The sequence below is a fragment of the Myodes glareolus genome, chromosome 5 (assembly GCF_982192425.1).
Source record: "Myodes glareolus chromosome 5, mMyoGla1.1, whole genome shotgun sequence".
Taxonomy (NCBI): domain Eukaryota; kingdom Metazoa; phylum Chordata; class Mammalia; order Rodentia; family Cricetidae; genus Myodes; species Myodes glareolus.
Window position 1 is genome coordinate 67,919,318 of NC_142030.1, and position 15,376 is coordinate 67,934,693.

General features: G+C 40.5%; 1 protein-coding gene across 3 annotated transcripts in view; it reads left to right on the top strand.

The window, feature by feature from the left end:
- The window catches only part of Axdnd1 (axonemal dynein light chain domain containing 1), a 78,094-nt gene that overhangs the window by 48,356 nt on the left and 14,362 nt on the right, over window positions 1-15,376 (top strand). For 2 of the 3 annotated variants that reach the window (XM_048421553.3, XM_048421551.3), the window contains exons 17-20: window positions 3,295-3,388; window positions 9,097-9,305; window positions 10,894-10,990; window positions 13,102-13,212. In XM_048421553.3, the coding sequence (XP_048277510.3) occupies window positions 3,295-3,388; window positions 9,097-9,305; window positions 10,894-10,990; window positions 13,102-13,212 (511 nt within the window). The remainder of the gene's footprint in view (window positions 1-3,294; window positions 3,389-9,096; window positions 9,306-10,893; window positions 10,991-13,101; window positions 13,213-15,376) is intronic. The other variant, XM_048421555.3, reaches the window with a different exon arrangement.

A 15,376-nucleotide genomic window follows, 5' to 3' on the forward strand; every position in this document is an offset into this window, starting at 1 on the left:
GGTGACAGCTCGGCGGAGGGCTTTGTAAAGTGGCATTCCTCAGCTGTACCAGCCCTAGGAAACCCTGGCATCTTCTTCCTCAGGTGTCCTTTGTGCAACCTCTCTCCGAAGTCTCTCTCCTCTGTTCTCCAGAGTACCCATGGCTGGCAGTGCTTGCAGAGTTTCTGAGCTGATATTGAGCCATCTCTCCTACCTCTGGGTTAGAGCACTTCTCACTGACAGCCAGTCCCTCCAGGACAGATTCTTGTATTTCTCTCCTGCTTTGTAAAGTTCTCGACTTCATCTAGCAATGCCAGACGTGGGCTACTCCATCTAGTAACGACCACACACCTTTCTCCAGTGTGCTCCCTGCACGGTCTGGCGGCCCCGGCCTGCACGGTCTGGCGGTCCTGGCCTGTATAGCTGAATCTCAAAGACTCCACTACTTCTTTTAGAAATGATTTGATTTTAACTTTATGTGTATGGGTGTTTTGCCCTCATGTGTGTCTGTGTACCTGGTGCCTACAGAGGTCAGAAAAGTGGATCAGCCCCCAGGAACTGGAGTTGCAGATGGTTGTGAGCCATCATGTGGGTTCTGGGAATTGAACCTGGGTCCCCTGGGAGAGCAGCAAGTAACAGTAGTGCCATCTCTCCAGCCCCATTAAAAGGTTCTATTGTCTTTTAATGTTACTGTATGGAGAACTAGCTTTTGATACAATGATCACTAAGGGACAAATTCAAACTGCATCTGAGCAACAGCCATTGTTTGGTCCAGGGGGGTTGCGCAAAGATGAGAACACCACCAAGTCTAATAAACCAGAAGCAAATTTTATTCCAGAAACCAGATCCTAGGAAAACCAGAAGCAAACTTAAAAATAAAAAAATAAAAATAAAACACCGCGGGGCACAGAAGCTTATCAGCTAGCTGAGACCACAGCCAGAGATGGTGTTTGTTAGGCTGTGGCAAAAGGCCGGTTTCTGAACCCACTTTTTATAGTAGGGGCACCAAGCATTATCTCTGAACAAAAGAAGTTTTACAACCTTGCCCTGACCCTTGGGTTGGTCAGCGGAGACCCTAAAGAGGGGAGTAAGTGCTAATGTCAATGGGTAACTAGGCAACCATCATGAAATATGTTTCAGAGGAGATTACAGCAAAGGTCACTAATTGAGAGAAAGCAGATATCTTTAGCAATTAGTCAGAAAAGGGGCTGCTTGTAATACTAGAAGGTTAATAAATTAGAATTAACTGGTTCTTAGGCTGGGAACTTAAAAGATAGCAGAAAGCTTTTCACATTATCTCAAGGTAAAACTCAGATACTGACTGCCATACTTTACAACCTCCATTATTAGAGCTCATTAATTAAACCATTGTATTTGTCCACTGTCTCCTGGTACCTCTTGGTGTAAACTGGAGTCTTATGCCTCTCCTCTGGTGTCGCCAGTTTTCCATAACGGAGACAGTGTCTAACCCAGAGGTCACATATCTCTGTCTCCTAAAGGTTAACTCAGTTCACATTTGTCGTTTATCAGGGATGGCCAGGACACTGCTCTCAATTTGTAGAGAGACACTCTGGCCTTGTAAATAAAACAACCAGTTGTAAAATGACCTACACTTCCCAAGCATCTGAGAAAATAGCTCATTGTGAATGAATGATCCTTGATCTGCTGAGAAAGCTGCTGATAGTCTGTTCTCATCCTCCTAGACTTATGATTTTATATTTCTTTATTTCTACATTCTTATTTTTGGAATCTACATTTTTATTTTCTTATTCCTGGACTCTTCAGTCATATCCCAATTCTGTTTCCAAGTCAACACTGTGTTCCTCCTCTCATTTCTGAATGCGGTCATTGGACCTCGCCTCTGATTTTCTTGGTAATTCTAGATAAATACTTATTGTGTTGGTTAATTTTATGTCAGGTGACATAAACTGGAATCGTTTTGGAAGAGGGACTCTCAATTGAGAAAATGCCTCCATAAGATTGGCCTGTAGCAAGTCTGCATAATGCATTTTCTTGATTAATGATTGCCATGGCCCAAGGAAACAAGCCAGTGGCCTTTACTTCAGTTCCTGCCTCCAGAGCTGAAATAAACTTTTCTCTCCAAGTTGCTTTTGGTCATGATGTTCTATTACAGCAATAGAAAGCTTTAACTTTTCAAAGAACTTCCTTTCATTTTAATTGATTTTCTCCAAAGTCTTTCTGTGCTCTAGGGTATTGATTTTTATTACAATTATGATTTCCTTCATCTTGCTTTTTATCTTATTATTTTTAGTGCTTCACCACCTCCTCCATTGAGTGTGGCACACATTAACCACACATTCTGTCTGTCACTTAGGGAACCCTCTCAGCCCTTCCCATGGTCTTAAGGTGAACCGTTAGGTCATGGAATTGAGATCCTTGTTTAATATTTGAAGCTATCAATTTCCATCTAAGGATGTCTGAGTTGTGGTATGGTGTCTCCTTACTTGCATTAACCTCAAAGTACCTGATAATTAATCTTGAATTAATATTTGTTGACTCATTTGTCATTTAAATTTCACATGTTTGAGTTTCCCAGTTTATTCCATTTGTTGACTGTAATTTCATTCAGTTATCTTACTTTGGCTTTTGAATGAGTTCAGGTTTGCTTTGTGAAGCAGCGTCTCCATCCTGGAGACTTCTGGCATTTTCACTTTGATGTCTCTGTTAGCGGATCTCTGTTAGTGGATCTCTGTTAGCGGATCTCTGTTAGTGGATCTCTGTTAGCGGATCTCTGTTAACGGATCTCTGTACTTATTCTGCATGGAAATTGTTGAACCTTCTGTTAATTATTATTTTTCCATAAACTTATGTCATTTTCAGCCATTGTTTTTTGAAATTTTTTTCTTTCTTATCATTTCTGGAAGCTTTCAATAGTTTAGTTTTTCAAAGTTAACTTATTGTTTTCACTGGGGAGTGGGCTGTGCTGACTCTGCACAGTCATGCCAGAAGCCAATCGCTGAGAGGATTTTTAAAGTTAATTAGCATTCCACAAGAAGATCCTCCTAGCCCAGGAGTGAACAGCATGTGTGTTGACAGTGGAGACAGAATATTGCAGGTAGACACTGTACAGTGTCCCAAGGACATCATGCTAGTTGACATCTGTCTAGTAGTTAGGATGGCTGTCTCAACCTAACCAACCTATCAGGAGCTCAAGGCTTTGAATCACTTTTGTCTAAGTTCTTAAATCTTCTCAGTACCCACACTTACCATGTCCCTCTTTCTTCTCATTGACGGTGACTTATATATTTGACTCACGTTTCTTGTGTTTATTTTGCCTGCTTTTTTTCCCTACAGGACACTCCAAGGACATATATTTGACATGATTCATCAATGGCTTTTGAAGATAAACAGTGAAATCACCAATGGTAACATTGAACTTCTTCGACATGTATGTATTTGTATGACTTTGCAGAGTTCGATTGTGCTTTGGTTGGGGGATTTTCTTTAAGGAAAAACAGGGCCCCGCTGAAGTAGGCAGTTGGAAGTGCGAACTGGAAGCTTATATAATAATTATTCAAATTATTCAGTGGAGAATTTAAAAAATTATCAGAATGGGCATCACATGGTAGGTCTCAATATTTGTCTTGTGACACAAGGAAGAACATTCTAGCACTGTTAGAATCTCATGACATTGCTATAGCAACCCTCGTCAAAAAGTGCTCAATTTACTATTAGGAGTTTAGATCCATACAGTCATATATTTATTTCCTTTGTATTCTGGAATTCACCCTTTGTCATAGGAGCCCTTAGGTACTCCTTTATTAACATTGAGATATTGTCGTGTGGTTAGTCCACGGAGGAGTGGGGGAGTTTGTCTTCCTGTCCGTCAGCTCTGCTTTCTATTCTGTTTCCCCACCGCCATTGTTCCATTTGCTCCATGCTGTTTGCCTGTCTGCAACATTGGGTTGGAAGCCTTTCTTTTCTTTCCTCATATCATCTTCCTTCCTTCCTTCCTTCCTTCCTTCCTTCCTTCCTTCCTTTCTTTCTTTCTTTCTTCTTTCTATCTATCTTTCTTTTTCTTTTTTTAACCCATGTGTGTGGTGTGTGCCTGTGTGTATGCATGTTTGTAAGTATATATATGAGCATATGTGTAGAGGTCACAGATTGATAGTCGATATCTTCCTTAGTCTCTGTTTGCTGAAGAGTATTCTCTCACAGAACCAGGGCCTCAAGGATTTGGTCACTAACTCAGCTAGTCTAACTTGCCAGCTTGCCCTGGGGATCCTGTTTCTTCTGAGCACTGGGACACAAGCAGGTCACTGTGCCTACCCAGGTTCTACCAGGATTTTGAACTCTGGTCTTCAGACTTGTGTAGCAAGTGCTTTATTCTGTAATTCTCTTAGCAAGAAAAATTGAAGAAAAAGTTATTTCTAACTTGTTATTAATTTGCACATCTGAATTATTAAAATGCTTTCTGTTATAAAACATTTACAAAAGTCAAAAGAGATTTTTTTTTAAAAAAAACTCAATATTTTAAAATAATTTTGAAATGGTTCAAAACACTGATGAAATCAGAGGGTTTTTCCAGCCCTGCTTCTTAAGCATTTGTAACTGCAGGTGAAATTCACCATAAAGCCTCTGGGGGTCGCTCCAGAGCTTATCTTACTTTGATACCTTTTGGTAGACACCCCAGCTCACAGACACAGATCTGAAGTAATGCTCATCATTAGCTGTATCTATTACACGATGGTGCTCATTTCTGAGTCTGTGAATTATGCAGTGGGTTCTTTTCCACCTGCCACTGTGTCCATTCGTTCTTCATGCAAACAGTAGCCAGAGTAGCGTTTCTGCAGTTTATGGACGCTTCTTAGTTCGTTGAATCATTTTCTATTTGTCAGACTTTATAACAGATTAGAAAGTCACTTTTAGGCTATTGTGTAAAGAAGTAACTCAGAGGGGTGTGGTAGTCCCGGCACTTGGAAAGCTCAGACAGGAAGATGATCATCATCAGTTCAAAACCAACCTGTGCTACACAGTGGGTTCCAGGAAAAACTGGGCTACAAAGTAAGACCTTGTCTCAATACACACACACACACACACACACACACACACACACACACACACACACGCAGACACACATGTTCCAGGAAAGCCTGGGCTACAAAGTAAGATCTTCTCTTAATACACACACATAACACATACATGTAAATAAGTAAGCCTGATCTATTGATCTATGATTCTTTCCACCAACCAGTTCACACTGAGATGGAGCTGCAAACAGCTGTGGATTAACAAAATAACTTCTCTTTAGCATTTTCATTTACTTGCTATTACACTATGCTCTCTCTCTCTCTCTCTCTCTCTCTCTCTCTCTCTCTCTCTCTCTCTCTCACACACACACACACACACACACACACACACACACACACAATTTTGTTTTTCCATGCTGGGAACTAAACCAAGACCTTGCATGTGCACTAAGCTCTCACTTATATTCTGAAGGGACAAATTAAGTATCCTTTTAAAAATGAGTTAATTAACTATTATTATTTTTGAATTGGGGTCTTGTTACATAGCACAGGCTGGCCTTTAATTCATTGTGTAGCCCAGGCTTGCCTCTAGCTCCTGATCCTACTTCTATAGTCTTCAGACTGTTACCATTTCAGGCCTGTTCCACCCCATCCTGCTTCCTTCCTTCTCTCCCTTCTTCCTTCTCTCCCTCCCTTCCTTTTACTTTTAAACATCGGCTAAGTCCCTAAGTAGCCACTTGCCCTTGAAGAGACGAGTGTACCTGGAACAAGTTGGTTCTGTAATTGGATTTTTTTCCCCACTTTGGGGGTCTGCCACCCAGTTCCCAAATAAATACAGAGACTTATTCTTATTTATGAATGCCAAGCTTTAGCTTGGCTTGTTTCTAACCATATTTTCTAACTTAAAGTATCTGGTTTCTCTTTAACTACATTTTGCCTCTACACTTTTTACCTTTCTTCATTTATTTTTCTTCCCTTCTTATTTCGTGGCTGGTAGTGTGGCTGGGTGACTGGCCTCTGGCATCTCCCTCTCCTTCTTTCTTCTCTCCCCTTTCCTCTTTTGGAGCCTAGATTTCAACTCATATTTATTTTCTCTGCCTGCCAACCCTGTCTATTGCTCTCCTGTCCTGCTATTGGCCATTCAACTCTTTATTACACCAATCAAGTGTCTTAGACAGGCAAAGTAACACAGCTTCACAAAGTAAATGCAACATAAAATAATGCAATGCATCTTTACATCATTAAACAAATAGTCCACAGGATGCATGAATGTAACACATCTTAAGCTAATATTCTACAACATGATTCATAAAAGAGAAACACTCTTCAGCGACCTCTGCCTTGAGAGCTCTGAATCAGAATTGCAGCCAATCTGTTTCAGTATAACAATGTTAATAATCATTTTCTATTTGTTAAAAATCGTGGAAATAAATGATAATCTTTTGATTTTCTGTTTTAACTTTAAATTCACTATGGTTAATTGCATGACCTTGGTTCTGCCATTTAATGTCTATCATATAACTTGGATATGAAGATAATAGTATCTATTTATGTTGAATATCCTTTGTTTGGCTTTTCTCCTGACCATTAGCCATAACAACTTGTAACCAACATTCTAAACAAAGGAAAATATCCATAGTCCATTTTTGGGAAATGTGGGCATAGTTTTCCAGGCTACTTCCTGCTGGTTGTGGGTACTGATAATCTTATGGGGATCTAAAAAAAAATTTAGAATTATGATTAAGTCTTGACTGGAATATCCTGTGAGGCTTGATAATCTCAGGCAGCATCTTGAATCTGTTCAGGATGTAGAAATCAGACATCTGGGCCATCTATTCCTACTGGAGATTTCTCAGGTGGTCTTCCTTGCTCAACTCTGATTTTTCTTTAACTCAGAATATATCCATAGCCTTTCATTTTCTGTGGAAACAAAAGCAATACCTCTTCTCCAAAGTAACATATCTTTTAAAAAATATTTATTTATTATGTATATAGTGTTCTGTCTGTCTGGATGCTTGCTGGCCAGAAGATCTCAACAGGTGGCTGTGAGCCACTATGTGGTTGCTGGGAATTGAACTCAGGACTTCTGGAAGAGCAGTCAGTGCTTTTAACCTCTGAGCCATCTCTCCAGTCCCCAGTAACATATCTTTTGACTTCAATTTTGAAGTCAAAGTATTCTCAAAATACCTATCTTGGATTAATTCAGCAGCATTTATAAGCAAATATTTTTTAACAGCTGTTGCTCCTTTCTCAGCATTCAAACAATTCAAAGAGAGCATAATAACATACAGTATCCAGACTTTCTGTGTATTTTTTATCTTTACGTGTCTTTATTTTAACCTCTATTTCTTTTATTTTTATGTTTAATTTTACATTAATTTTTGGCTTTTTGAGATAGGTTCTTTGTGTATCTTTGACTGTCCTGGAACTCCCTCTGTACACCAGGCTGTCCTTGAACTCACAGAGATCCACTTACCTCTCCCTCCCAAGTGTTGGGATTAAAGATGTGTGCCACCACACCTAACTACTCTCTTTTTTTTCTTTTAAGGACTTTATGCTTTTTTAAAAAGCCTATATATATTTTAAACACACTGTAAGCCATTTAGAGGTTTTCTTTGTCTTTGAATCTATCTTTACTGTATATCTCTCTTTTTCTGACCACGTGAGTCTTTAATTTGCTAAGCAATATGGAGAGGATTAAAACCGTGGTTTTGACGGCTGGATCCAACCCAATCTTTAGTTTTCTGAGATTCCAGCCTCATGGCAGAGGTACTGGCTGGAGCCATGTTTATTGCCACAACTCTATGGCATTTCAAGGTCCCTTCCAGCAAGCAAGCTGCAGCAGTGTGCTCATAAACCACATTCAAATGCTCTGTAGCTGAACCTCCTGCCTGAAAGAGTCAGAGTTTGCTCTGGTATTTTAAAATGGCACAGATTTTTCCTGCCATAGCTGAAAACCAAAAAACATGCAGTCAGATTTTCATCAAAATCATTTAAGTGTCTTGTGGCAGAACCTCTTAAAAGAGATACAAGACTTTGCAGCTAAAGCTGAGTCAGGAAGCCTCTCTTAAATGGGACACATTTGCCTCTAGCAAACAAAGCCCACCTAAGAAAATACTGCTATTAAGAAGCCATGTTTAACTCTATTCTTTTCTGTCTAAAATTACTTCCCAAACTCTCTCAGGCTTTATGTGAATACAGTTGCCCCACGCTGGGTGACATTTGTTGTCTGAGTTTTTTTTTCTATCTTTCCCAGTTCCCACAATCATTAAGTCTCAAAGAAATCACACAGAGGTCTACATTAGTTATATACTGATTGGCCCACTAGCTCAGGCTTCTTATTATTCTTATAACTTATATTAGCCCATTATTCTTGTCTTTGTTAGACATGTGGCTTGGTACCTTTTTCAGCAAGGTAGTCACATCTTGCTTGTTCTGTGGCTGGATCAGGACAGCTGACCAAGCTTGCCTCTTCCCAGAATTCTCCTGTTCTCATTTCCCTCCTCTATTTCCTGCCTGGTTGTCCCACTTATACTACCTGCCTGGTTACTGACCAATCAGCATTTTATTAAAATACAACTGACAGGCTACAGACCATTGTCCCACAGCAACAAGACAGTGAAAAAATAAGATTACATTACAGTAGCTAAGTAATTATAATTTGCTGAAAATTTGACATAGGTAAGACCATTACTCGTTCTTTGTCTTATTTTCATGTGTATGTGAGTGGTGTGTGTGTATGTGTGTTTCATGCATATGTGTGTGCAGGTGCATGTGAGTATGTGTGTGAAGTCCTGAGATTGATGCCAAATTTTTTCCTCAGTGACTCTTCTACCTTATTCATTGAGGCAAGGTCTCTCAACAAAATTTAGAGCAGATCTATATGGCTAATCTTGCTAGCCCCACTTGCTTTGGGGAATCCCCTATCTCTCTTTTCCAGATATAGGTTACAGGCTCGCAGGCATGCCCATCCAGCATTTATTTGAACTCTTTTGCCTGTAAATGCTGTAAAGGCTAAGTTGTCTTCCCTATCCCCTTTCTCATTTATTAACTTTAATGTTTAAATTAAATGTGATGTAGCTTTTGTGTTTTAAAATGGCTATTTGGACTGTAATCATTTTAACAGATGGATGAATTGCATATAGCTATGATCCAGTGGATGGTAAATTTGCTGACCATAATGCTTCCTGACTTTTCTGACCAAGAGACTCTCCCAAAGCTGGAGGAGGAAGAACTAGAGACCAAAGAGGAACATGAAGTAGGAGTCGCAGAATTAGAGTTAAATGCAATTTCACTGGCCAAGCGTTTGGCACGCTATTCTGCCTACTTATACAGGTGACACCTGCTGTTTTCTGCATTGCTGTCTACTTGAAGGTTATTGCATGGCAGGTAGAACAAACAGTGCAGGAACAAGAGGTATATGTTAAGGCCTTGAAGGAAATACTAGACTGGGGCAGGAGGGTTGTAATGAAATCCTGTCTCAGAAAAAGAAAGAAATTTCAGTTCAGGTTTCCATCTTGCTTCAATACTGTGCCCAGTGGTAGTGAAGGATTCTTTTGGAATCAGTACTGCAAAGGGAGGATAGGAAGTGTGCTATGCAAGTGTAAGTTTTTAAAAAGGACTGGCTTACATGCATAAATAAGATATATCCTTGATCTTATGTCCTGGGAAACATTTAAGATGCTTGTGGTCTTGGGGCTTGGAAGATGGCTCAGTGGGCAAAGGTGCTTGCCATGTAACCATGAGAACCTGGGGCCTATCACCAGTACCCACATAAAAGACAAGCATTATCTGTCCATAGCACTGGGCAGATTCCTGAAACCTGCTGGCCAGTCTAGTCTAGCAAAACAGTTAAGCTCCAAGTTTAGCAAGACTTTCTCTTCCTCTCTGTCCCCCTCTTTCCTTCCCCCCTCTCTCTCTCTTACCATATATATAGAGAAAGCAGAATAAAACAAGATACTTCCAATTCCATGAAAAATTGAATATATAACTTTCATGTTTCACTAAATACCAACCAATTATCTTTTATAAAACTGAAAAGCAAAAACAAAAACAAAAAGCAAAAACCTGAGCTGAGTATGATGGCTCACACCTTTAACCCCAGTACTTAGGGGGCAGAGCCAGGCAGATCTTTGGTATAATAGTGAGTTCTAGGACAACTAGGGCTGTTGGGCCCTGAAGTCCAATCACGAAGGAGGAGTTGCCCCAAGAGACCACTCTCACATCGCAGTTGATGTAAACTCATGAGGATTTTTATTTACTGCGGTGACAGGGCCCTTTAGCCTCGAGAAGAGAAGGACCCTGAATAGCTGCAACAGGCTATTTTTACAGAAATAGAAGGGGAAATAAGGGGAGGGGGAACCAGGGTTATTTTTCAACTCTTATGATTGGCTTATTCAAAGGGCTACTGGACTGAGCCAGGTCTGGAGAGCAGTTGCCAGATCAGGCAGGGTAAGGGGGAACATCTGTGGGTCATTGTGACCCTATTTCAGGGGCTGAGTCAACACATCAGGAACTGAGTCAACATCTAAGGGTTATCTTGCCCTAATTCCAATAACCGAGTTCTATCTGGAGATAATTAATTTATAAAGAGGAAGGTTTTATCTTGGTCTACAGTTTGAAATGCCCCAGTCTGTGACATCTTGGCCCCAGTGCTTTGGGCCTGAGACCAGGTAGCACATCATTGTCACTGCAGGAGTCCATGGGAGAACAGCTTCCTCATCTCATAGCAAGGAAGCAAAAGGGGGAAAGAAAGGGCTAACACAGTCTACTTCAGGGCACACCTCCAATGGACCCGCCTCCTGCAGCTTCACTTCCTCCCCATAGTGCCATCTTGGGAGGAGGAGACCAAGTCCAAATCATTGGACTGAGCTCACGTGAGCTCACTCTCTCTGCTCATCTCCATCTCTCTGTCCCTCTCCAGTTGCTGCATAGGCATGGTGAGAGCAATGGTTCTGACTAGAGCAGCTCACTTAAAGAAGAATCCTGCTAAGGACCTTCAGGAGCTGGATAAAATGAGGGTGAGAGTTTTTATCTTGCTCCTTTTTAAAAAAGATTTATTTATCATATATATAGTGTTCTTCATGCATGCATGCCTGTATGCCAGAAGAGGGTGCCAGATCTCATTATAGATGGTTGTGAGCCATCATGTTGTTGCTGGGAATTGAACTCAGGACCAAGGATGTGATCTTCAAAGACAGAAACCCCACTTCTCCAACCACGTCGCACCTTCTGCTAGCCCATTCCTCAAAAATTCTCAATGGACTAACCTATCCATGAAGTTGTACCCTCTTGTATACCTCTCTATAGCACTACCAGGTATGGGCCAAACAGTCAACTTAGGAGCTGTTTAAGGGGATGTGTCCTATCCAAACAACACCACACCACAAGTATTTTACTGTATGGATATATATATATATATATATATATATATATATATATATATATAGTGTCTATTCTCTCTTGATGGACACCTGAATTGTTTCCAACTTTTGATTATTATAGGTAAAATTTCAATGTACTTTAATGTACTGTCTTTGAACAGACATTGGCTTTCTTCTCTTGGAATAGGATTTGTATGTTTCTAAGGTGATCAAGTCGTTTTATACTCCTGTCATTTGTTTTACATCCTCACTGACAGTTGATATAGTCCATGTTTTACTTATGTATTTTATGTATATGAGTGTTTTGTCTGCATGTACATCTGCATACCAGAAGAGGGCATTGGATCCTACGGGACTACAGTTATAGATGGTGTATGATATGCATGTCTGTATATGTGTTCTTATGTGTGTGGACATATGCGTTTGTGTAGGTTTATGAGCATGTGTGTGTGTGTGTGTGTGTGTGTGTGTGTTGTGTAGAGTCCAGAAGTGGACATCTGGTATCTTTCTTGAACACTCTTCCACTTACTTATTAAGTAAGACAGATTCTTTCATTGAACCTAGACCTCACTGATTCAATGAATATTTGATTGATACCAATATATACACAATACTTAAAGAAAGTTTGGTATATGGGGATGGAGAGGTGGCTCAGAGGTTAAGCCACTGTCTGTTCTTCCAGAGGTCCTGAGTTTGATTCCCAGCAACCACATGGTGGCTTACAACCACTTGTAATGAGCTATGGTGCCCTCTTCTGGCATACAGACAGAATACTGCATCTATAATAAGTAAATCTTTAAAAAAAAAATAAAAAAGTTTGGTGTACAACTAAAAACCATCAATGTGTTTGCTATTTCAATTTGTTGTGTGACTGGCTTTTCCTAAGAAGACACTACACAAATGTGTCTACTAACTCCAGATAGGGAGCCCATGGCAGATCAAAGTAACGATTGTACCAGTGTCTAATGTGGTGAATCAATGAGTTATATTGGGATTACTTATAAGAGTACAAATGAGAGGTTACTTACAGGAAAAAAATCACTCAAGAGACAGTACCACCAAAGCCCACTCCAGCATGGGTGACAGCTCACAAAAGCTGGAAACCTGGGGCACACTGTACAACTCACAGGCAGGTCAACAGGTTGGAGAGTGTTCTTTCCAGGTGTGTCCCTGATAGGAACCTTTTTCGGGCAGCTCATTTGGTCTCTGCTACTGGGTTTGTCTGATAGTAACCCTCAACAATCTTTACTACTTATATCCTTTTGGGGAAGGGGGGTGGTCTAGTGAATCTGGTCAGTTTCAGGGACTTCCTGAAACTATTTTGAGTTGTCTATTTCAAATGTTAAGAGGGCTTCCCTGCAAGATGGATCATTTCAATCTCAGAAGTGACTCTCACCCAACACTACTGTTATTAGCAAACAATCATGTTGATATGATCAATTGAATAAAACTTATTAGGACAGATCATTTAAATGTTAGTAAACCCAGGAATCCTTCTGCATCTGGTTTTATAGGACCTTACCATACTTTATCCTATTCCAACCCAAATCACAAACCCTGTTAGTGAGAGATAATATGATGAAGGCCTGCATTTGTAGTAAGACCCTTCTGTGCAATTCTTTGAATTAACTGAACAAAGAGGAACTGCAATTAGAGGAACTGTGCTTCGCAGGTCAGTGGGAGTCAAGGAGTGAACTGGTATAGTTCATTTTCTCCCTGCATAGTAATTATGCTGTGTCTCTTCCCAGAGAGAATGCTACGATTGGATCAGCACATGTTCACACCTCCTTTCCGATATCAAAGGCAGGAAAATACGATTACTGACATATGAGGAAGCAGAGCAGCTTCTTGGGGAAGAGGTATTTACCACATGATGGCATTAGTTCGTTGGTAAGGAAATGGGTGGAACAGTCATTAGTAAGGTCATATTCAGGTTCTTCCTGTATCTCCGAGGGTAAGTTGCAGCATCTTTCTGCGATTGCTGTTCTGCATCCTCAGTGTAGGCTTCACCAGAAGAGGATTTGCTTGTGATTGAGAGCATCAGCAGCTCTTTTTCCTTCTAAGGAAGAGACTCCTCTATGCAGACAGCATTTAAAATAAATTTAAGATTTGTTTCTATGTCCCTCTCTGCTCCCTGTGTGTGCACACACACGTGCATGTGTGTGTGTGTGTGTGTGTGTGTGTGTGTGTGTGTGTGTGCGTGCACCTATGGAGGCTTGAAGAGGGCTTTGCATCTGCTAGAACTGGAGTTATATGCAGGTGTGTGCTGTCTGGTGTGGATGCTGAAAACTGAACCTGGGTTCTCTGTATGAGCAGTAAGCCCTCTTAGCTGTTGAGCCATTTTTTTTTGTTTTGCTTTTATTTTCGTTTTTAAAGGACAGGGTCTTACTATATATCTCTTGCTGTCAGATCTGCCAATCTTGCACACTGTCACGCCCGGCTTGAATCTACATCTTAAGGGAAGATGATTTTCAAATGGGAATTCTTAAATCTTCCTCAGACCATCTGCTTCTCTGCTCGCCCTCCTTGCAGCCACCAGGGTTATGTCTTCTGAGTGTTTAGTCTATGGAATATCCTCTCTCCTTTGCATCTTCACCATCTTCCTAGCAGTTCCATTTGCCAATCTGAAAACATTTTATAAATGCAGCGATTTCTTCCATATTAGAAAGTGTGTCCTTTGATTTTTGCCTCATTTCTCTCTCTCCTTCAATCATAATTACTTTTTGTAATGGTCCTGATCTGATCCAGGACCTAATAAATGCTGTGCAACCCATGAGCGCATCCTGGCCCACAGTGGGTTCTGTTAAAATTCTAAATCTACTGTGAGTCACTGGGGGTTTTATTGATGCTCTAGAATCTTCAGTCCCCATTTAACCTGGTTTCCCTTTAGCATTTGTCTCTTAACTGTCACTCCTTTGATGAACTTTCTTTACAAGACAGACGATCCTGGGCTTTCTCCTCTTCGTGTCTGTTATCCTCGGGTTAGTTTCTCCTGCCTGTATGTGACGTACTGAGACTGTGACCTTAGGATGTGCTCACTGCCCTTTCTACATGGTATTGTCTTCATCCAGTTTCTTGTGTGTGTTTGAGATGGGCTCACTTGTAGTACAGATTGGTTTGAACTATTTGATATAGGTTGGCCTTGACCTTGAACTTGTGACAATCTTCCTTCATCAGCTCCTAAGTGCTGAGATTACAGGTATGAGCCATCAGACCTGGCTAATCCTGTGGTTTTTAAGTACCCACTGCTTACCAATGATCCCAGATCAGTGCAAATGATTATTTAACGGCAGTCACATAGTCTTCCAGTCTCTGACTGAAGAGCATTTACCTCCAATTAATTCTGAAGAAGCTTCTGTTGCTATGACAGCCATACTTCACAAGTATGATCTGATAGCATACATATTAATGTCCCTGGGTCTGAGAAAGAAGGAGACATTTCTATGTAAACATTTGTAGGACTTTAAGCATTACCTTGAAAAATACATCTTCAACAAAACCTTTCTGTGTTGCCCACATCTTGTTCAAAATTATTTCTGAATTAACCACTGAAGGATGTTATTGACATCATAAATTTTCAATTGCAGTATACTTTGAGAAACTTGCTGAAGTAGTACAGTGACAATTATGCTTAACAACTGATTCTTGGGAAACCGTTTAAGCACTCAGAATCAGCTGGGTACAGTGACAAACACCTGCAATCTCAGCCTTTGGGAGGACGGGGCAGGATGATCAAGAGTTCAAGGTCATCTTTGGTTACACAGCAAGTTCTAGGCCAGCCTGGACAATAAAAGACCTTGTATAAAATAAACAGTAAACACATGTGATCTTTAAACAGTGCACATAATCACAGAGACATAACCACAGTAGGGAACCTTAAAGGTAATGTTACTCAATCTTCCCTGAAGCCAGCTCATGAATCCCAAGGGGGTGTCCAGACTTGATTACTGTGCCCAAGTTTGAGTATCTACTGACAAGTGCTCTCAAAAACAGTCCATGTGCTTTTGTGGGGCAGTGGAGCAC